This window comes from Enhydra lutris, unplaced genomic scaffold, assembly GCF_002288905.1.
Source record: "Enhydra lutris kenyoni isolate GAN:26980312 unplaced genomic scaffold, ASM228890v2 scaffoldscaffold66, whole genome shotgun sequence".
Lineage (NCBI taxonomy): Eukaryota > Metazoa > Chordata > Mammalia > Carnivora > Mustelidae > Enhydra > Enhydra lutris.
Genome location: NW_019154150.1, coordinates 11835562 through 11859226, shown reverse-complemented (window position 1 = coordinate 11859226; position 23665 = coordinate 11835562). Strand labels below are relative to the sequence as shown.

At 42.5% G+C, this 23665-nt stretch overlaps 1 protein-coding gene across 1 annotated transcript in view; it reads left to right on the top strand.

The window, feature by feature from the left end:
- LOC111159040 (sodium voltage-gated channel alpha subunit 11) overlaps positions 1-23665 on the top strand; it is an 88181-nt gene that overhangs the window by 15252 nt on the left and 49264 nt on the right. Inside the window, exons 6-15 of the mRNA XM_022521410.1 lie at positions 2972-3145; positions 3911-3974; positions 8421-8562; positions 9349-9546; positions 10386-10559; positions 13702-13831; positions 14844-15082; positions 18607-18792; positions 20903-21271; positions 22983-23372. Of these exons, the coding sequence (XP_022377118.1) occupies positions 2972-3145; positions 3911-3974; positions 8421-8562; positions 9349-9546; positions 10386-10559; positions 13702-13831; positions 14844-15082; positions 18607-18792; positions 20903-21271; positions 22983-23372 (2066 nt within the window). The remainder of the gene's footprint in view (positions 1-2971; positions 3146-3910; positions 3975-8420; positions 8563-9348; positions 9547-10385; positions 10560-13701; positions 13832-14843; positions 15083-18606; positions 18793-20902; positions 21272-22982; positions 23373-23665) is intronic.

Here is a 23665-nt window from a genome sequence, read left to right as displayed (position 1 = left end):
TCTATTCATTGTTGTTGCAAATGGCTATATCTCATTCTTTTTTATGGCTAAGTAATATTCCACTGTGTGTGTGTGTGTGTGTGTGTGTGTGTGTGTGTGTGTCTGTGTGTCTGTGTGTGTGTCTGTGTGTGTGTCTGTGTGCATACACATCTTCTTTATCCATTAATCTGACAGGTTTTAGATGGACTACTCTGGCTGTTGTATGGAGAATAGAATGTGGGGGAGCAAAGGTAGAAGCAAAAAGATGAGATAGGAGGCTTGGTGATCATCATGGAAATGTGCCACTCACATCTCCTGCTGCAGGGAGCATAGCTGAGTGATGATCCCAGCTGCCACATCTCTGGATTCACAACTGCATTCATGTTCATGCCAAGATCACACTTTCCCTGCATGTCAGGGGGACTAGTGAAGGCCCATTCCTAAAGGATAAAATCCTGAAGGACTTAAGCTCAGGGGCTCCTTGGGAGTGAACCTGGTTAAGATTCTCTCCCAGTGGCGCTATAGTCTGAGGCTTTTCTTGTCCAGTCCTGCTTCCTTACCACTCTCCTTTCCCAGGTGTCAGCCCCATGTCATACTCTGATGTTTTCCCTGCCAGCTGTACTTGCTTCCCCTTTTTCTTTGCAGACATGTCCCCAACAGATCTCTTGTACTTCTGGTTCCAGAGTATCTTCTTCTCAGAGAACCCAAAATGACACAAGAGACCACTGTTAAAGAGATGGTTGTGCTCTCAGATCAGTTGGTGGTAGAGGAGTTGGTAGACAGTGGTCTGACCCTATGAATTTCAAGGTAGAAACAATAGGATTTCCTGATGGGATGATTGTATGTGTGGTGTGAGCAAAAGAAAAGAGTCAAGGATGAAGCAAGGTTTTTGGTCTGAGTAACTAGAAGGATGGAGTCATTGCAGACTGAAACAGAAAATGTAACCTGCATTTTCTAAGAAGTCAGATAACCTGACTATGGAAGACAGAAGATATACATCTCTTTAAAAAAATAATTAAATCTTCATTTCAGAGTCTTATCAGGAAACTAGTTTTACAGGAGACTAAAAATAAGCTTGTTTCCCCCCAAAAGTCAGAGAAGGAACCCTTTCCTGTATTTTCCTTCTGTTTGTGAGTGTTGAGCTTTAGACTTAGAACTAAAAAAAAAAAACAACCCATGTGAGATATACAGCTGATATACAGATATACAGCTCTTCTATGAGAGGAGCAGGTCTGGAGGTTGGATGAGAAGTTAGCTTTGGACGTGTTCTGTTTGAGATGTCTGTGAGACATCCAATAGAAGTATCAAGTAGGTAATGAGGTCTACAGGTCTGGAATTCCAGACAGCAGCTTGGGCTGGAGATATCGTTTTGGAAATAAGGAGCTTATAGATGATACTTGGAGCCATAAAATCTGATGAGATCACCAAGAGAGTGAGCCTAGATGAAAAATAGAAGAGGGCCAAGGTCACTACCACCTTAAAGGTGAGGGGAGAAGGGAAGAAATCAGCAAAGGGGATGAGCAGGAGCCACCAGAAAGTAAGAGGGAAATGTAGATCCTGGAAGCCGTGTAAGGAAGGTGTTCTGTGAATCAAGATGAAGCTAAGGATGGGTTGTGAATAAGAACCAGATTGAATGTCCCAGCTTGTCCTGAAGCCTCCTCCTTGTGTGGCATCGCACTTCATGGAAGGCTCATTTGCTGCAGGTTTGGCCTTCCATTTGGTGTCCCTTTCTGTTCTTAAGTCTACCAGTCATGATTTATACCGATTAGTTGAAATGTTGCCACTTTGTGTCATCTCACAGATCGTAAGTTTTGTCTGGTTGTTTAACTCTCCAGCTACGCTGAGAGCAGAGCCCCTGACTCAGTGGTGTACTGGGGCTGACTGGTTTTGGCGCCTCAGCAGCCGGTTGTCCATGTTCCTTTCCAGCTCTGCATCCAGTGATGTTGTGTAGTTTAGCTTGAAACCAGCATGCTGAGAGGGCTCTGTGGAGGAAGAAAAGGGATCTGCACTACAAAATTCAGCAAAGAAGTCTGTAAATGCTATAGATGGGACTTTCCCTGTACACATGCTCCTCCCCCACAGAGCAAGCTTTTTTTTTTTTTTTTAAAGGACTTATTTATTTTAGAGAGAGAGAGAGAGAGCTGTGGGGGGGGGGCAGAAGGAGCAGAGGGTTAGAGAGAGAGAATCCCAAGCAGACTCCATGCTGAGGGCAGAGCCTGACATAGGGCTTGATCTCATGACCCTGAGATCACAACCTGAGCAGAAATCAAGAGTCGGATGCTTACCTGACTGCACTACCCGGCACCCCCAGAAAGCTGATTTTAAACATTTACCATTGTACCACAAGTTTATGTCTTTCTTATGTTGTAACTTGGTAGCCTAGCAGTGTGCCATGGACGCAATAGGTGCTTAGTAAATATTTCTTGAATTAAAAAAAAAAAACTATTTTAAGTAATAATCTGAGTTTCCCCCCCCAGAATATTCTCATTTTCCTGTTCCAGACAAAGCTCCTCCTTCTAGCTCCCTGACCCCCAATTTAGCACTGTCTTACGGCACCTTGCATACCTTGCAGTAGGTAGTGACTACTGAATATTAAATACAGGTCTGTCTCCTCTAGGGGAGCCTCCTTTTGGTCTTGGTGCTACATGGAATCCCCAGCTGTGAGGTGTCTGCACAAGTATAATCAAGTTGTCTGTATGGGATGTTTCTACTCGGAGTCTTCTCACTAACTCTTCAGAGCAACCCTGTGACAGACACCAGGCAGGATGGAAAGGCTGAGCTAGACTAGTGGACTACTCAGTGCCATGCAGCTTCTCAGGCAGAGTTAGAACCAGAACCCATGGCATCAGAATCCTCGGCCAGGCCAGTTTCTGATTCCAGTCTGCAGTCGGGTGACGTTTGAGGCCCTGGCTGTTCCCTCCCTGCCCCTCCCGTGTGTCTGCTGTGTGTGTGAGTGGGCACTTGTCCCCACACTGGTCTTTCTCCCCTCCAGGTCTGAAGGTCATTGTTGGGGCCTTGCTGCGCTCTGTGAAGAAGCTTGTTGACGTGATGATTCTGACTCTCTTTTGCCTCAGCATCTTCGCCCTGGTAGGTCAGCAGCTCTTCAAGGGAAGTCTGAACCAGAGATGTATCCATAAGGACTGTGAGAATATCAATAACCTTGATGGTAAATATTCCACCTTTCACACCTTGGTGCATGGTTAACTTTTATTGTCATCACTCATACTGTCTGTAGATCTGCATTACAGAGTCTCTTAGGAGCAAGGATGACTTCATCCATCCAGAGTTCTCATGTGGGCACATGTGTTTCTTAGAGAACTGCTTCGTTCTTTGGGTTTCCATGGAGAAAGCAAAGCCTGCAGCCACAGCCATATAAGTGGTATCAGCTCCTATCCCTTCCCCTGTGGATCTGCGCAATTCTTTGTCATGTTTTGCAGAAGTCTTCAGAATGCCTGGATTTGTCCAGCAACTTTCCAGCCCTCCTCCTTGGGTATTTTCTCCAATGATATCACTTTTTTCTGCTGCATCCTCTCCATACTGAGGTCAATCCTACAGCAATTTCATGTGTCCTGGATCTTATGTGGCTAACCTATCTCTCTCCATGATTGTCTTGGTTTATGCACTTCTCATGGGCTGAGTTTGTGTCCAGCTTCCCCCGGGCATGGCCTCTGGTTCAGTTTTATGCACTGAGAGGCCTCAGGGGCATGGTGGTGTCACTGCTTCCTCCTCCTCCTCCTTCTACCTTCCTCCTTACCCTCCTTTTCTCTTGATCCTTCCTCAGGGCTTAGGCTCTGGTTCCTCTCTGGCCATCCACTTTGATCATTTCTGAGGATTCCAAACCATTTGTTTCAACCAAATCTGGCGTATTTGCTATTCTCTTTCCCTTCAGGTTTTTTTTTTTAATCTGAATTTATGATTCTTTCCTTCTCAGAAAATTGCTTTGAAAAGAAAACTTCCTCTGAATTCAGAATGTGTGGCACTTGGATGGGTAACAGGTAAGAAGTTCGTATCTCCATTTTTCTCCCAAGTACAGCACTGGTGGACCTTTTTTGGGGTAATGTGGCAGACAGTCTTCATCTAATGACTTTTGGAGCAGTGATGGCAGTAGGCAAACAGTACTGATTAGGCAAACAGTATTTAGGCAAGTTTAGACATGCATTATTAAGTTATTAATAATTCATTATTACAAGTGTTAATAATAAAATCAATCAATTAATTTAAAAATTAATAATAAAATGATACACTTAATTATAATTAATATTTTAATAATTATTTCCAGGTGTTTAGAGCAGCTTTCTCTCCAAGTCATGTTGAATTTATAACTGAAGAAACCTACTGAAAATGTGATCATTTGTTGATCACCACTGCCTCTAATTTCATATACAGTTGTATATGTGTGTTCATACATGTTCACCCCAGTGGTTCATAGCTCTCTGGCCCTTTAGGGACACCCTTCTTTCTTCCAGAGTATCAGTGCTCTCTGTGGCGATAAATTCAATTCAGAATGATTTAATGAGTACATTTCAAATCAAGATAATATGCAAGTCACTCTGATAAAATAGGCTAAAAATTTGTTCCTCAATAACAAATATGTATCAAAGGCTGAGAGCATGTCAAACGCTGTGCTAGGCCCAAAGAATGCAAATATGAACTAGAGATCACTTCTCTCTTGAATCTGGCATCTCACAGGAAGGAGAGAAGGTGTGTTTTACTCCTTGAAAGTATGATGAGTGTTTTAAGAGAGACATATAGGTACTGAGAGAAATTGAACAGAGGGTATAACCCTGTCTGTAAAATGAGGGAAGTGTCTTCTAATGCTACCTGGGATGGTCATAGGTTCAGATTTGGTCAAACTCACAAGACATCATAGGGTTTAGTGTAATACAAGGACTACTGAATTCTCTAAAATGATCCTCGACAGACACACTGTCTCCACGGTGCTTTCATTTAATGAGGGGACCAACAGCTGTCAAATACAGTGCTTCCTTGACTCCATACAGGGCAGGTATGGTTACTGTAGGCAAAATCTAAGGTGGGGTGGGCCACTTGGACACATAGACACGGTAGCCTTGGCTTCCAGCTGGTCCTTATTGTGTCCTCATCTCTCTAAGCTTGTGTAACAATCATAGCTCTCTAATCTAGGTGTAGTCCCAAAGCTCAGGAGTTGTATAGAGGATGAACTCCTAGAAAATGACCTTCCCCATTGATCATAACATGGTGGTTTCCAAGAAGATGACAGGTCTAAGGTCATAGGTCACCTTCACAGGCAGCTCTCTGTCTATCTGGGGCCCAGGCCTGGTTTTCAGCCTTTACTCTCTGCCTCCTTCCCTAAGAGCCACAGTGTGGTGACTGGTGACCACAGTGTGGATCTAAAGCATAAGTAGGGGGTTCTGGTAGGTGAGGAGATAGAGTGAATAATTTCAGTCCCTAGAATAGAAAGGGGGAAGACTTTGGGCATGAGGCCATGAGATCAGAGTCAGTAAGAAGCCCAGCAGCTTGTTAGGCAGAGAGGAAGTTTACAAGAACTAACTCTGCAAGACCTGGTAGCCCATCAGTGCCAAATATTTTGACATTGATCACAAAGGAAACAAGACCTGAGCAGATTAGTTGTTTATAAAAGTCACTATGGCTGCTACATGGAGAATGGATGCACAGAGTGGATGAGACAGCCACTTAGAAGACTAGGTTGATACAGATGAAAATCACAAAACAGTGCAGTAGAGATGATGAGAAATGGATGGACGAGTTCCAAACGCATTTAGGAGACAGAAAAAACAAGATTGTGAATTGAAGAAGGGGGTTAGATGTACACTGTGCACAAGTGCATGTGTGGGAGGGTGGTGGGATGTTTTGAGGGGAGAAAACTGTTAGAGGTGTTTCTCTTGCTTCTGGGGTGAGTTACTGGTGATGTCTTTGCCAAGATGGAAATGCTGGAGGAGAGCTTTAATCACATGTGTATGTTGACAGGAAGGCATATCCAGACAAGGGGATATTGGGCAAAACAAGCTAATACTTTGAATGGTGACCAGGAAGTAAGATAAATTAAGTATGTTAGGTTCAGCCCCAATAGGTTCCTTGAAGATAAGGGCGCTGGGATTTCTCAGGGTGTCCCTGAGGTCTGGTGGGGAAGAGGACACAATGGATGTCTTCCTTCTGAATCACCCTAATGCAAAGCCTACCACTCACTGAGGGCTACTCTGCCCACCAAGCAAATTCCCAATCAACTTGTCAGGACCTCTGATTAAATGCTACTGAACAGCCCAGGCTCACCAGATAGCTAAAGGAAGTCTTTGGCATAAAGGGGGCTGAGATAAAGAAATAGGGAAAATGAATGTTGTCATACTTCAGGCAGCTAATACAAAATACTGTAGACAGGGTGACTTATAAACAACAGAAATTTCTTTCTTCACAGTTCCTGAGGTTGGATGTCCAAGATCAGGGCACCAGTTTGGTTGGGTTCTAATGAGGGTCCTCTTCTGGGCTGTAGGTGGCAGTCTTCTCTGTTGTGTCCTCAAATGGCAGAAAGTGAGCTCTGTGGGGTCTCTTTTATGAGGGTGTGACTCCTATCATGAGGGCTCCACCCTCCCGCCCTAATCACCACCCGCAGACCCCATCTCCCAACAGCATCACACTGGAGATTAAGATTGCAATGCAAGAATTTCAGAAGGATCCGAACATTCGGGCCCTAAAAGCTGTGGACAAAATAACAGTTCAGAGAGAGAACTCAAAAGGACTTTTAAAACTTTAAATAGGGTCCTCAGTAAACTTAAGAGAGATATTGTATACATAAAAATAAAAATAGCTCATTATGGAAAAGGAATGACTGTTCCTTTTCACTAAGTCACTAAGCAAGACCGATTTTTTTTTTTTTTTGGTAACATGATTACAAAAAATCAATACTAGAATTAAAAGATCAAGTAGAGGAAATAGTCCAGAGAGTAGCAACAAAAGAGACATAAAATTATGAGCATAAATATCAAACCAGAAGTTCCAACTTTTGACTAAATAGAAATTCCTGAAATAGGGCACAGAAAAAAACAAAAAGGGAGAAAATTAGCAATGCCACAATACAGAGAATTTTCCTGAGCTTGAGGATGCAAGTCCCTCACCATCCCACAAAGTGCCCAACATAATGAGTGAAGAAGGTCCCTGCCAAGTGCCTTATTGTGGCCTTTCGGGGAAAAGATTCTAAAACCAAAGAGAAAAAGGTCACCCACAAAGGAACAAAAATCAAAATGGCATCAGAATTCTCAATAGCATCACAGGATAATAACTGCACAGTTCCTTCATATTTCTAAGGAAAAAATATTTTCAAACCAGATTTCTACTTCTGGCCAATCAATTAATCAGCTCTGAAGATAGAATAAAGATATACTCATATATGCAAAGATCACCCCATCTTCTTAAGAAGCCACTTGAGATTTGTTCCAGAAAAATGAGATAAGAAAACTTGGAAAAAGCAACACACAAAAACAAAGAAAAAAAAGTATCCAACCCCAGAAAGCATAGACTCAGGCCACAGTATTTCCTTGGGAGGAGGAATATAAGTAGTGATGAAGTGGGATGGGATGTTGAGGAGCTAACCCTCATCTTAACAGGAACTTAATCACCAAGGACTAAAGTTGGTATATATCAGCATAAATGTTCTCTTTAAAGATATGGACATAAAAGAGTTCCAAGTTGTTAACTTTGCAGTAAGTAAATGTTGGTTAAAGAATGATGGAATTGTTTTCATTACAAGCCTGTTGGTGCCACATGATTTTTAAACCACATGCATGTATCACTTTGATCAAAATAGTATATTTATCAAAATGAAGAAAGTACCTACCCTTAGTATTATCTGAGAAATGCATTTAATGATGTGTGCTTTGGTGATGTGGGTGAAGACTTATGGGCAAGTGATATACTGTTTGTAAAGTAAGACCCAAATGTTTATGAGAACAAAAGACTGTTAACAACTGAAACCTTATATCTTCATCATTAGCTGAGCAATTAAATAAATCATAGAACTGTAAGACATGAAAAGAAATATTTCCTTGTATGCTCATGTGGAAAGACCTCCAAGCTATACTGTTCCATGAAAAAAGCAAGGCACAAGAGAGTAGTCAAAGCACACTCCCATGTATGTATTATAAAAGATGTGTACTGGTACATATGTGCTTCTCTTGCCTGTCATTACCACTAATTGTTCACTGTATCACTGCACTTAATTTTTAATGAAAAACTAAGAATATGAGCTTACTAATTGATCCATCTGGAAAGTGAGTGAAGGCTTGGCAGGCAGGGCATGGTCCCTCTACAGATACTCAGCACCCAGGGCTTTTCCATATGACCTCGTGGCCCTCAGAAAAGCCGGTGCCTTGGCAAGGATGAGTGGGGGTAGGTGGGAAGCCAGCCTGCAGGGAATGTAATTCTTCCTCTGTTCCCTTGTTTCCATCTAGTGCCTGTTCTGAAAATTTTAAATGCACACACACCAAAAGGAATCCTGACTATAATTACACCAATTTTGACAACTTTGGCTGGTCTTTTCTTGGCATGTTTCGTCTTATGACCCAAGATTCCTGGGAGAAGCTTTATCAACAGGTTATTTAATTATTCTCTCTCTCTTGTTCTCCTCCCTTTCCCTCCTCCCTTCCTCCTCCCCTCCTCCATAGCTCATCTATCTTTCTGTCATTTATTCATAACTTACCATCTACCCTCCTTCTCTGTCATCTGTTCCTTATCCTCAGTAGTTGTACTGTTAAATTCTACCTTAGATATTCTGTTAGAAACATCAAAAACCAGGCACCTGGGTGGCTCAGTGGGTTAAAGCCTCTGCCTTAGGCTTGGGTCGTGATCCCAAGGTCCTGGGATCGAGCCCCGAATCGGGCTCTCTGCTCAACGGAGAGCCTGCTTCCCCCCCCCCCCCCCGCCTGCCTCTCTGCCTGCTTGTGATCTCTGTCTGTCAAATAAATAAAATCTTTAAAAAATTTAAAAAAAAGAAAAAGAAACATCAAAAACCATCTCCTCCTCCTAGAAATGTTAGCCCTCTCTGGATTCCCTTCTACCCATAGTTCTACTACCAGTGCTCCCTTCAGTTTTCATGAAGCATTCCTTCTTCTCCTGCTTTTTAAATTCTAAAATGCAACTACCCTTGAGAAAGTCCTAACAAAGTACCACACCTTACATGGGAATGTAGGGTTGGCATCTGCTCATTGACGGGCGTCAGGAGTCCCTGGGTGATGGGAGGCTGTAGATGATACTGTGGACAGCTGACCCAAGCACTGCTGGGGGAGAATCTGTTGCTACTGTATCATGTCCCCTTGAGGTAACAGTCACCCCTCTATAGAGAAAGGCTGGAGAAGCAAGTGTGTGCTCTGTCTTTTGCAGACCTTGCGTACCTCAGGGCTCTACTCAGTCTTCTTCTTTGTGGTGGTCATCTTTCTGGGCTCTTTCTACCTGATTAACTTAACCCTGGCTGTTGTCACCATGGCTTATGAGGAACAGAACAGAAATGTAGCTGCTGAGACAGAGGCCAAGGAGAAGATGTTCCAGGAAGCCCAGCGGCTGCTGAAGGAGGAGAAGGAGGTAGGGGCACGCAGTGTCAGACAGTGAGGTCTGCTTGCGGGGGGGGTGGACTGCAGAGGCCGTGAGACCTGGTCTCAGAGCTTTCTCTACTGGTGCTTTTCTGAGAATTTAAGACCTGTGAAGACAGGCTGTGCTGCTCTATCTCACTACAATGTCCAGGCGCAGAGCTCTTAAGAATCGGGAACCCTAGGTTTTCTGAAACCTGGGCCTTCTAGGACAGACCCCAGACTGCTGGCTAGAAGAAAAATGTGCATATGTGTAAACTAAGGCTCTGCTGCAGGATTACTAATGGGAATCTGGAGATGTTTGTGTTCTAGGTCTTTGCCTGGGAGGGCTTGGGAAAGCAGTAATGGTGCTCTAAAGACAGCAGCTGTGATCACCTCTCCCTTCTTGAAATACCTGTCATATTTATAGCCCATTTTCATTGTTTCTTTGGTATCATTTTCCCAATTCTAAGATTTCAGGAACATGTTTTATACTCTTTCTCATCCTGCACAGAGATTTGCCAGTGGGGAGTCCATCAAGTTTAATACCTGCATTGTCAGGCACAAACATTTATTGAGTGCCTAGCACATCCTAGACTCTGTGCTAAGGGTTAGTGATAGAACTATGGAAGAGTTAACTGTGCCTCTGAGATTGCATTTTCTGTGGGTAAACAAACAGGGTATGTGCCCCTGATAAATAATAACAAAGCTAGCTATTCCACATAGGTGATGAGCAATCTAAATGGTATGATGCTTCCAGAAGAGACGAGAGAACACTCACGAAGGTCGGGTCATTTGCAGAATTCTTTGGGGAAGTATGATCTATTTATTAATTGCTTTTGTTCACTTTCTAAGGCTCTGGTTGCCATGGGAATTGACAGAAGTTCACTTACTTCCCTTGAAGCGTCATCTTTTTCCCCAAAGAAGAGAAAGCTTTTTGGTAAAAGTAAAAGAAAGTCCTTTTTTTTGAGAGACTCTGGGAAAGACCAGCCTCCAGGATCAGATTCTGAGGAAGATTCCATAAAAAAGGCAAGTCTTAGCCCAGGAATTAATGATACTATAGCACTGTTAGGGGAACAGGTCAAGTTGTCAGTCTAATTGAAAGGACTCCTTCATTCATTTACTCATTTACCCTCTCATCCATTTATCCTCACGTCCATGTGTCTGTTCAATTACCCATTTATTTATAAGCATCATTCGAAGTTTTGACAGTGTTTACTCTCTGCTTGGCATTGGGGTAGGTACTGGGGATACATGAGATGTACGAAACAGACAGCAGAAGACACACTAACAAGGAGGCAGTTACTGTTCAGTGTGATGACTGACATATGATTGCTATGGGAGGACACAGAAGGAGCAGTGTTGTAGTGGGGGTTCCCTCCAAAGGAAGTTCTGAGATGCGAGAGTGCAAGTAGATTATTTGGGAAGTGATCTCAGGAAGCACCAAGAGGAGAGGGAAGAAAGGATACATGGAAGAGAAAGGTGGCCAGTTAAGGTTCATTATCAAGCCAGTTACCACTGAAAGTAGTTGATGTTTAATCTCCATGGAGTGAGGACGCTAGAGTATTTATATGACAACATTGGTCCATCATTATTTCCAGACTGCTGGGTTCTGGAGATAATCATTTTTGTGGATTTCTGACTTGGCATGCATTGGGGCAGAGGGTGGTCAGGTTGCCAGAGAAAGCCTCAGGTAGGACCCAGGGACAAAGATTCAGCCAACAGCAGCATCTGCTTCCAACAACCAACCCAGAATTGGTGGAAGTGGGAGAAGAAGCATGGATTGGAAGCAGTGTCTGTACTGAGAGGGTGAATTAATGTTTCATCCTTTGGTAAAAAGTGAATGGAGTGTGTAAACCTGGCAATTCACAGACCTGTACCCCTGGGGAAAAAATATAAAAAATATATTGTGTTTATAAAAAATAAAAAAAATTAAAAAAAAATAAAAATAAATGAAAAAAAAAAAGTGAATGGAGCACCAAAGGTAGAGGGAACAGCACATACAAAGGCCTGGAGGCAAAGGAGAGCTGGAGAACATGATCCAGTGGGACACTTGGGAGTGTATGTGCACATGCGCATGTGTGTATGTGATGAAGCTAGAGGGTGGGTGGTGAGAAACTGTAGCAGTAAGATGGGATCATCACAAAAGGCCATGAAGCCAGCTCAGGGGTTCACCCTTTACCTGGAGAGCGAGGACTAAGCAGTACTGAAAGGTTTTAAGCCAAAGAGTGACAACCAGATTGATAGTTTTGAAATCCCTGATGACGGGATGGGACTAGAACAGAATTGGATGCAACCAATTAAGAAGCTGTGGCAGTAATCCAAGTGGCGACAGGGGCTTAAACTGAGGTTAGGGCAGGAGGATGAAGAGAGAATGACAAGGTGCAGTGATCGCCAGAAAACAAGATTCAGCAGTCAAATAGATGTACATGTCGGTGGGGAGAGGTGTCTGGTTAATGGCTTGGGTAGACAACTTGATAGAGGGTAGTTTACTGAGATAGGAAAGGAACATGTCCTGGGAGTGCAGAAGAAGGCAAGTTCAGTTTGGGGCATGGCAAGTTTGAAATGCCTGTGGGGCATCTTAGCAGGGATGTTGAGTAGGCCGTAGGATATAAAGAAATGAAGCTATGGGGGATGTGGGGTAGGAAAAAAGCACCCCCTCTTTTTAAAAATTTTATTTTTTTTAATTTTTAAATTTTTTAATTAACATATATTATTAGCCCCAGGGGTACAGGTGTGTGAATCGCCAGGTTTACACTTCACAGCACTCACCATAGCACATACCTTACCCAATGTCCATAACCCAACCATCCTCTCCTTACGCCCCTCTCCCCTGCAACCCTCAGTTTGTTTTGTGAGATTAAGAGTTTCTTATGGTTTGTCTCCCTCCCGATCCAATCTTGTTTCATTTATTCCTTTCCAACCCCTGAAACCCCACACATTGCCTCTCAAATTCCTGATATCAGGGAGATCACACGATAATTGTCTTTCTCTGATTGACTTATTTTGGTCCCCACCCCCTTTTTTAATCAGTGAAGTAGGGGACATTCAAACATGTTTTAATTGTGGAGAGAGACTTCAGAGGAGAGGAAAATGTTGAAGATACAGACCATGGAATAATGGCTAGAGCCACTTTCCTGAGGTGGAAGGAAGAGGTGAAGTGGTCAGAAGGGGCCTGTGCACACCTGAGGGTGGGTCAGGAAAGCGGGTCTGGGAGTCTTTGCCGAAGTAGGTGATCAGAACTCATTCACTGCTGTGAGCAGCTCTCTCATGGAGTGACAGAGACTGATCTCTCGGTTTAGAGACTTCTTTAATGTCAGGACATAGCATATTGAAGAGACTGCAATTTTTTTTTAGTGTTTTGAGGGGTTTTCCTCATTTCACAAAACAATAGACCAAGACCAGACAGCTAATAAGAAGTCTTAAACCAAAAGAGAAATAGCTATAGAAAGACTATAGGTTGCCTTTAAAACAGCTTATCACAAGGGATAGTTCGCTCTGGGGCCCTGGTTGGTCAGAACTTTGGGGAAATAAATCATTATGGATAGTTTTCTAGGTTTCTGAAGATTTATGTCTTTTCACCTCCAGAGACTTCAGAATTGGAGGTAAGGTGAGAATCAAGCTCCTGGGCACAGCCTGAAAGAGTGCTTGACATTTAGTATATAGATTTTGTTGTATTTATTTTGGCTGTTCTTTTTAGTTACTGACTGTTTCAAAATCAATTTAGGCAGCTATTCAAGGCACTTCACTATCTGACCCCAATCCACACTTCTGAATGTATCCCCCACTTCTGCCACTCAAAAACATTGTTTCTAAATTCAGCTTTTTATTGATTTTGTGCTCTGAACTGTTATTCATTAGTTTTTGTAAAATTTTGTTTGCTCTTTGTTGACAATGAATAAATCACAGAGAAAGAAAATTTTCTGTCACTGGGACCCTAGAAATGTGCATGCATAAGAAATATGAATGTTAAAAATATATTGCACTTATCTACTAAATATGAAATACAAAAACTGAACCTTTAGCGTGCCATGAAATGGAAGCGAGTGGACCTCTATGAGATATAAAGTGTCTTTGAGGCATGTGGCATTGAAACAAAGTAGCTTGTGAAGTTTTGAGGAGAGGCAGTCCCTTTGCTTTGAAGGTCCACCATGCCTGCCTTCTCTTACAGCCACACATCCTAGAGCAAACCAAACGACTATCCCAGAATCTGTCAGTGGATTACTTCGATGAGCACGGGGACCCCTTCCAAAGACAGAGGGCCCTGAGCGCTGTCAGCATCCTCACCATCACCATGCAGGGTAAGCTCTGCCTCTCCGCCGCTGGGAGAGCTGAACTTCCGTGATGTCCCTCCATTCTCCTCTCCTCCCTCAGAAGCTCTCTGAAGCCCAGTGAACTTCCTGATGAGTCACTTCTTCTGTCTCATTTGAGCATGCAAGCTAAGTGACTCAGAAGAAGTGGGCCCACCCTGAGTTGGCCCTTGGGTAGTGGTGGGAACTGGCTAGCCTTGGGTTGGGACTTGGGACCAAGAGTACAGACAGGACCTCCCAATCAGGCCAGGCAGTCATAGGAGGTTGCAGTGACAATTTTAGTGACCAAAGAAGAGAAGACACAGAAGTTTCCAGTGGGAGACAGTTATATTTGAAGTTAGAGTTAGAAATCTGGCCTGGACAATGGAAGACCATGTAGCTAGGCTGGAACCATCTGATGGACCTCAATCATGGCAGGTAACCAGGATCCCACTAAGGGTTTGAGGATCAAAGGCAGGACTCAAGTCCTTACAAGGATGGGGTCCGATTGATCCTTAGCACTTTTGAGCCTGTTGTATCACCTCATTTGGCTTGCATGGGTCCCTGAAATGGTGCCAGGGAAATTAGGGGTCCAGTGGCCTGATGGCTGAACTCAACTAGCTGGAGAGTACTTTTTCTTTCAATACTTCTCCTTCCCTTGAGCCCTGGTAGCTCTGTGCACCTCTGTTACAGCTCTCACCATGGTTTGCCTTGAATGAACATAACTTGATTTTCTATTTCTCTCTATCATGGGTTCGCATCCAGTGTTGGCTTCTATATCTCTATCTCTAGCAGTGCAGCACAGCTCCCAGATGCTCAATACAAGTATAAAGACTAGATGTACATGGCTATACCACATGGAAGTTGTTTGGGAAACCTTTCCAGCTATACCCATCAGCATTCTTCTTGGTTGATCAGGTTCATAGGAGATCCTAGGGATGTGGGGAGAAGAAATGCACTCAGGCCAACAGCAGCCAGATGGATTCAGAGCTAACTACTCAATTGCTCTTTCATTCTTCTCCAGAACAAGAAAAATCACAGGAGCCTTGCCTCCCATGTGGGGAAAACCTGGCATCCAGATACCTTGTGTGGAACTGTAGCCCCCAGTGGCTGTGCATTAAGAAGGCCTTGAGAACCGTGATGACTGACCCTTTTACTGAGCTGGCCATCACCATCTGTATCATCATCAACACTATCTTCTTGGCCATGGATCATTACAAAATGGACAAGAGTTTTTCTTCTATGTTGCATATAGGGAATTTGGTAACTTTAGGCTTTTTAAAAGATAAAAATATTTCAAACTGTGAATTATAATTCTTTCAAAGTCTAAACCTGTCGTGAGTGGCCAAACGTAGCCTAGGTCTTTGGTCCCCTTAAGTAGAGTAAAGGGAAAAGACGACTATTAGGATTTTGTTTTTACCCAGTTCAGTAATTTACCATGGGGCCTGTGTTGACCCTCTGGTATGCCTTAGCATCTCTTTAGTCATCCTGTGGGAACCCAGAAGCCAGCAGACATGTTAAAAGTTCAGCCATTTGGGATAATCAAGAAAATGTTAACCATATCCAGAGACCTTGGTAATGTGTCCCATGGTCCCCGGTGATATGGATGACACCATTTGTCACAAAATAATGTGACTGCCAATACTAGGTGTTATTCCCCCTAGAAAGGCAGGTCAGGGCCTGGCAGCTGTGGGAGGCATACTTTCCCAGGAGGAGTTGTACAGAGCTTATGGGGTAGTAGGGGAGCCTCTAGACTTTAGCCTGCTTCAACAGGTTTCTCATTGGATGCATCTAGTCCCAGTTAAACTAGGAAAACTAAGATAGGAGAGCAGAACCCCCCATGGACTATTCAATTTATTGTTTGTGGAGAAGGCATTCTGTCCTTCCCCCTGAGGATTAACTAATCCCAAATATCAGAAATAACAAATAATTATCCACTGAATGTTCTACCTTAATTAGCTAATGAGTTAATCTTACCAGACATCTAACCATTTATTCTTGAAGTTTTATTTTATTTTTCCAACTTAAGCAATGCATGCTTTTTTAAATTTTAAAAAAAGGAAAGTACAAATAAGGGAAATACAAAGAAGAAACTTATTTCCTATGGTCCTATTAGCAAAGATGATCATTTTTAGCATTGCAGAGGATTTCTAGTCAATATGTAGGCATGTATTTTTTAATTAATTATTTTACACTGATCAGAAGCCACAGTACCTATTGAATCAGAAGCTGGTCCACAGAGCTGCTTCTGTGCATCAGGTTGAGGTTACCCTCAGTTCTGTGCCCCTCTCAGGAGAAGCAGGGATACAGCAGGACCATAGTGCATGGCTAGAGTGGTTCTCTGTACAGAAAGTGTGCATTTAAGTTTCTTTCCCCAAACTGCCCTTGAGAAGAAGTGCTCTGTAGGTGTGTGTGGGTCAGATTAGATTTCATGCTGCACAACAAACCTAACACGCATGGTACCTTTGAACAGGCTGGTATTTTCTGGGCTAAAGGCCAGGGTATTCAGCTCTCTCTGGATGATGTATCCCAGAAATGCGTTGACAGTGTTATTTCACTTGGAGACTGAAAGCTGTGCCTGCAGGTTCCTGCCTCAGCAGAGTCAGCAGACCCATGTTTCAGCACTTCCTGGTAGATGGATTTATTAGCTAAGTTCCAGAGAATACCCAAAGTACCCAGAATCTTGCCCCTAGGCAGGGCTTCCTAGTTTGCAAAAGTGGTCTGTCCATCCCTTCATTTGCTGATCCAGCTGTGGAAAGTGACACAGCCACCCTTTCAGATTTCCCACTGACTAGGTATTCTGGGTGTTGAGATGAAGCTACATTTTGCAGTCAGAAGCTGGATAATTAAGTTACATTCTTCTTCACTCTCCCCAGAAATGGTACAGAAGGAGGCACAGAGACATTGTTGATGTCTGAGTTCACAGGCAGCAGCTGTGCTTCAAGCCCTGAAAACTGATGAGAAACAGGCAGAACTGGCCTTGTGGACTGTGCTTCCGTTCCATGTGCCCCATTCCCTAAACTAACACAATACGTTGGGGAGCCTGGGTGGCTCAGTTGGTTAAGTGGCTGTGTTCAGCTCAGGTCATGATCCCAGCGTCCTGGGATCGAGCCCCACATTGTCCTTCTTCCTCCCTCTCTCCCCCTCCTCCAGCTCATTCTATCTCTCACTCTCTTTCTTAAATAAATAAGTGAAATCTTTAAAAAAAAAAAAAAAGAAAGACTTAACACACAATACAAAGGTGGTAGCCACCTCATCTTCTGTACCCCCATAGCAGTATGCAGTGGTGGAGGGAGGTTTTGGAGCCTTGAGTTCCCAAGAACACATCCCTCCCTCCTCTGACAGGTGGACCAGAGTTCAACTGGCCTGTGCAGTTCTGTGGGACTGGACTTGGAAATGGACTCTCTAAGCTTTGGTATTGCTTAAATCAGAGGAGTACACTGTAGGGCTAGACCCCTAAAGCTTGAAGGAGACAGGAGAGAGAGGAGGAGCTCAAAAAGGGACAGGGATCTGTCCAGCACAATTAACTATAATAACACTGCATGATTTTAGGCACTGGTTGTGGCTCTGAGCAGAAGCAGATAGCGATATTTAAAGGGGAAAAAAAAAGATAGATTCAAGCTTAGGGTTTTCTTTGCCACCTTGACTTCTTTTCTCTTTGTCTATCTTGGATTTGTCTTTGCCTATCCTTTTTTAACTTGTGTCACTTTATCTTAGGGATTTTTAAAATAAATAGTAAGTCACCAAATTATTTATAAAAACAGATCATCTGTTACTTTTAATAAGGAGATTTTTTTCATTATGGAGACTTAAAAATCATTTCTGAGTTATTTTTCTTTTCCAGGACTGTGGAGGACAGCCTTATTATTGACAACCTTTTAAATATTACCTTATTATTTTCATACTATTGTTTTCTCATATCTATTTAGTTGTGTCTATGTCAGAATATGCTATTTGCTATGAAGAAATGCTTTGTTTTATCTTCTACAAAGATGTAGATGATAGATTTAGTTTTGAATTTAGCTACCACTAATTGAACATTGTGCAATGTTTTTAAGCCTGTATTTATCGAATTTTCGAAGACAAAAACGAAAACACTTATTTGTGCCCATGGAAATCACATAGTTTAGCACTTTCTTAACTCTTGCCCTTCCTTTTAATGCTTTGGTATTTTGCTCTGGAATAATGAATCCTGCATTCTGTGGGTGAATAATAGGATTTAGGATTATATCTCAACTCACTAACCCTCCTTTCAGCCATAACCAAGATATTTATCCCAAGATATTCATCATATAGGATAAGCCTATATATTGAGTTGCTTAATGATGTTTTCCAGTTCCTAGCAGTGTTTTTCAGTTCTTTGCTCTGGGCCCCTTTTAATTTTTTTTTTTTCTCTGATCAGTGTTGAGATTGAGTGATTCTGCTTTATAGAGGATATTTATCATCAGTTTTCAGAGCTGTTATGTATCCTGCCCCTCCCCTCATTTGGGAGGTTGTATTGTCATTTTAAAGGAACTTAGAGGGGGAATTGCTTGACACTTTCTATCACCCTGCCCTCTATCAAAATCCAGTTGTGCCTTGGGAAATAATATTTTATTCTCCACCCTGATGTCTGTGAGCTTGGTAATATAGTAATGGGCACTTTGGTGGGGAGGGGTAAGAGGAGCAAAGTAAATAAAAATGCGTTTTGTTTTTTTGTAATCTCTGCAGTTCCTTGGACCATTCTGAGAAGTGTATCTTCAAGGAGAGATAGTTTCCTTTTCTCATTCTTCCGTATCTCACCGTAGGTTTTCGCTGGCGTTTTCATGGCAGAAATGTGCCTAAAAATTATTGCGCTTGACCCCTACAACTACTTTCGCCGAGGCTGGAACATTTTTGACAGCATTGTTGCTCTTCTGAGCTTTGCAGATGTGATGAACAGTATAGTTTTAGGGAAAAAAAAAAAACTGCTGTTTCTCCGTCCCTTAAGAGTGGTAAGGCACTTACTATTTCGTTTTACTGACTATGTTAGCTGCCAGAATGGACAAGAGTCTTGACTAAGTTCAGTGGCTATTTTGCATTAAACTTGAACTCATCTTACCTTAACCAGAGAATCAGAACTGAGCTCCTCCTCCCACCCAGGTTTGCATACTCCTGGGGAGTCCCAGGAGGTCTCCTTCCAGCTGAACCCCTGCCTCCCCCATCCCACGATGACTCCTTAGGCAACCTGATGCAACATGGTGTGTTCTGGTAATTAAGATTCTGCTCCTTGCTCAGCGTAGCCCCCTCTTTCCCACCACTCACCCCTGAGCTCTGAGCCAGGCACCCTCATATCTGGGCTTACCAAGGGGGCATAGACTACAGAGTCCAGGAGGGGGCTGGGCGCTGCTGGCAGAAGCTGTCTCCGTAGTTTCCTCCTGACTGCTTCCAGTGTCATTCTTGTCCTGTGGTCTTTGTACTCCATCTGCTGACCATGGACGCATTCTGGTGACCTTTGCAGATGCACTTGAGAGGAGCTGACCTAAGGAGCACTCATGAGACAAGACAGGGCCAGAAATGAGGCAAAGTAGAGTGTGTGACAGACCCTGTGAGAGGCATAGATAGAAAACTACAGGGAAACCACACCTGATAGGGGAATCGGGGAGCCATAAAAGGAGACCCTTGGTCCTCTTTCAGAGATTTACTTTTTCTTTTGGCAGGGATAAGCCTACAGAGTAAGGCATTTGTTTCAGTTACCTAGGCATACATTTTATACTTGGGATATGTTAGGCGCTTACACTGCTCAAAGTCAGAAATGATTAACTTGCTCTCCTAGAGTTTCACTGGCACTCAGGTGAGCAAAATTACACTTGCTTTACAATTGTTTAGGCTTATTACAGCCATGCTCTGAGGGGAGGAACTGTACAGTATTGTCTGTGTATTACAGAAGCATGATTTCTCCCTGAGGCACCCCAAGTTCCCTTCTGAGGACACAGTGCTGTTCCTTCTCTTGGATCTTAAGTCTTACTGACCTGCAGTATTTCCCCCAAATAGTTGATACTTAACAGGGTTGTACTTTGGAGTGAAGCCACTGGTTTATGTTGGAAGTTAATATAAGAAATAAACTATGAAACTGGTTGTTGTGTTGTTTCCCATAGAGTCTGTAAAATTCCATGGGAAAAAACTTCTGAAAAAAGTGTGTGTGTTTTGAGTAGCTGATTGCTTTTTCTCTCTTGGATATAAAGTACTGTATTCCTCCTATCATTATTAGAAAGTTTAGATTCAAATTTGTGACCTGACTTATATGATACAGGAGTTAGCAATTTTTTTCTGTAAAAGGTCAGATGGTAAATATTTTCAGTCTTACAAGCTGTATGGTCTCTGTTGAAATCACTCAACTCTGCTGTTGTAGCACAGAAGTAGCCATAGACATCTGAGAATGAATGAGTGTGGCTGTGTTGCAACAGAACTTTATTTACAGATGCAAAAATTTGAACGTCATACTATTTCATATGTGATGAAATACCCTTCTTTTGATTATTTTCCAACCATTTTTAAGAATTTAATTTAATTTTTTTCAGTTTTTCAAAATTCATTGTTTATGCACCACACCCAGTTCTCCATGCAGTACATGCCCTCCTTCACCACCAGGTTCACCCTACCCTTGTCCCCCAAAACCTTCAGTTTGTTAGGCCACACAAAAATAGGCAGTGAGCTGGATTTGGCCCTTGGGCTATAGTTTTTGACCCTTGATATATTATACAGGATTCCAAAACATTAACTTCATACAATAAACATGTATGCTTAATTCTGTCTTCATGACTCCAAAGTCTTTATCATTTAACAAAAATTAGAACAAAATATTTCCATTTTCAAAACAAAAAGTTTTGCCTCTCACGGTGTCTGTCACACACTCTACTTTGCCTCATTTCTGGCCCTGTCTAGGTATTATCATGGGCCAAGGAGTGGATGACTATGTTTAGGATGGTTTTGACTTTGAAAAGATTTTTGAAAGTCATAAATGCTATGGTTTGGGAGCATGTCATTTGCTATATAGCTGAGCAGATGGAATTTGTCTTTAACTGGCTTTTCTTCTTCTTTTGCTTATTGTCTGTTTTTTTACAGCTGAGGGTCTTCAAGTTAGCTAAATCCTGGCCAACTTTAAACACACTGATAAAGATAATTGGCCATTCCGTTGGAGCCCTGGGAAACCTCACCGTGGTCCTGGCTATTGTGGTCTTTATTTTCTCAGTGGTTGGCATGCAGGTTTTTGGCTCTAAATTCAGTTCTGTAAAGAGCAATAAAACATCCTGTGGCCCTACAGTCCCATGTTTACGACGATGGCACATGGGGGATTTCTACCATTCCTTTCTGGTGGTATTCCGCATCCTCTGTGGGGAATGGATTGAAAACATGTGGGAATGTATGCAAGCAACAAATCAAACACTGTGCGTTGTCATCTTTCTGTTGATCATGGTGATAGGAAAACTTGTGGTGAGTGTCTTAGATTTTTTTTTTAACATATGGATTACACAAATGTGTTAACTTCTTTTGCAATACTTTACTGGTAATTATTATGCTAAATATGATGTTGCACATTTAGTGTTTTATAATATTAAAATCTGCATTTAAATTTGACTTGAGGAAATTATAAAAAGCATGAAACAAAACCTTCTTTTCACATACTTCTCATATTGACTGATACCCCAATATCTGTTTTATACCAGGTTATTATTCTAAGATAATTGTATTCTCTTTGTGAATGAATAGCTGAGGTAGGAGTTTGTGACTTAATTTGATCAATAAGTTGTAAAGGGATATCTAGTGAGAAAGTTTGCTTGTTCTTAAAAAAAAAAAAAAAAAGAAGGGATGAGCTAAAAAAAATGGTCCTTTTACTTTCTCCGGACCTTTTTAGGACTATGATTCCTGGTAGAACTGCAAACATAACGCAAGCATGAGAAGAACTACCCCAAGATAAAGCCAGCTGAGGAAGGTAGAGGGAAAAGGGGAAGAGACCAAACTTCGTGTCATAATTGGTCCTTCTGTTTTATTTTCAAACTTCTTAAGTTACGTTTTCTTCTTGTGTAAGTTGCTTGATCTGTCACTTGCAGCTGGAAACAGATCTTATTAGCTAATTGGGTACCCAGTAAGGGTATGCAAAGACAGAAGACACACAGGATACCTGAGCACAAGGTCTTCAGAATCAAGTTGGGGCTCTCATGCAGATATACTGAACCATCCACATGCACACAATGGCTTTATCTTATTTGACTGACCAGCAATGTTAGATAGACAGTAAGTGGTACAAAAGATCAGAAGAGCAGAATATCAGAATATGACCAGTGGGAGTGGGAAGAAAGTGTTAACAAAGGATACGTGGAAGATAGAGTACTTGAGAAGGGAGCTAAAGAGGCAAGGAGCACTTGGCAAACAGAAAAGCTTGAGCCAAGGTCTGCAGCTGGAATTCTTGTGGTGAAGCTGTGGGAGACTAGACCCATTCACACTCATAAGACACTTCTCACTTAAGGCTGTATATTTTTGAGCCAGTGACAGCCACAAACAAAGGAATTTGTGGAGGTAAAGATGATGAATTGGAGGGTGTGTCAATGTAGGCAAAAAAATCCAAGTAGGTAGCTGATGAGATGATCTGAATTTAAAGTGATCCTTGCTTCAACAGAAGAGTTGCAGATTTGATCCAAACCCCTCCAGTTCAGCTCCAGTACTTTGTTGTGGTTTGGGCAACAGGAGCTAAGGATCCTGCACAAAGCACATCATCTCTCAAGCTGTGCCAGCAGGGGTGGACCCCAGGACATTATTAGGCATCAGACCTGTAGCCCATTCCAGCAAAGCCAAGCTCACTATTTGACTGTTCCTCAAGGAATATATATTTTTTATTTTACCAGTGATCACATAGTTCTGCTTTACCCTAGCCAGAGTTTACAACATGTGTTGCTTGTATGTGGACAAACTGGTCTTGGCTATTGGCACCCTTTCACTTCAAATTTTCTTTCATCTTATCTTCCTATCTTCCCCAATCTTGTCTCCTTTTATTCATTTTATAGGTGAATTTTCTCAAGAGACAGAGGACATAGCATCTCATTTGACTTAGTTTTGGGTCTTGGTGGAAAAGTTGTTCTGGAAACCTATATCTTTCCCTTTGCTATAATTCCCATTCAACTTATGTGTTCCCCCCTCCCCACCCCAGGTACTCAACCTCTTCATTGCCTTGCTGCTCAATTCCTTCAGTAACGAGGAGAGAGATGGAAACTTGGATGGAGAGTCCAAAAAAACCAAAGTCCAGATAGCCCTGGCTCGGTTCCGCCGGGCTTTTTGCTTTGTAATACACACTCTTCAGCATTTTTGTCACAAGTGGTGCAGGAGTCAAAACTTGCCAAGGCAAAAAGAGGTGACAGGGGGCCCTGCTGCCAAAAGCAAAGACATCATTCCACTGGTCACAGAGATGAAAAAGAGCCCAGAGAGGAGGGAGGAGTATGATCGGACTTGGTTGGCCCCACTTGCAGAGGAAGAGGATGGTTCTGAGTCTCCTGGTGAAAATAATGCACAGCGTGTCACACAACTTGAGGCTGGAAAACAGGTATGAAGGTTCATATACAGACGTGGAGGTCATACAAACCTAGAGCTGCCATGAGACACTGGTTGCCTGCCCTGTTCTGAGCACCATGCAGGGATAGGAAGGGTATAAAATGTGGAGGCTGCCCTTTAGTACTCACTCACTTAGAACCCAATGCTAGTTCTTTTTTTTTTAATTTTTTATAAACATATATTTTTATCCCCAGGGGTACAGGTCTGTGAATCGCCAGGTTTACACACTTCACAGCACTCATCATAGCACATACCCTCCCCAATGTCCATAACCCCACCCCCCCA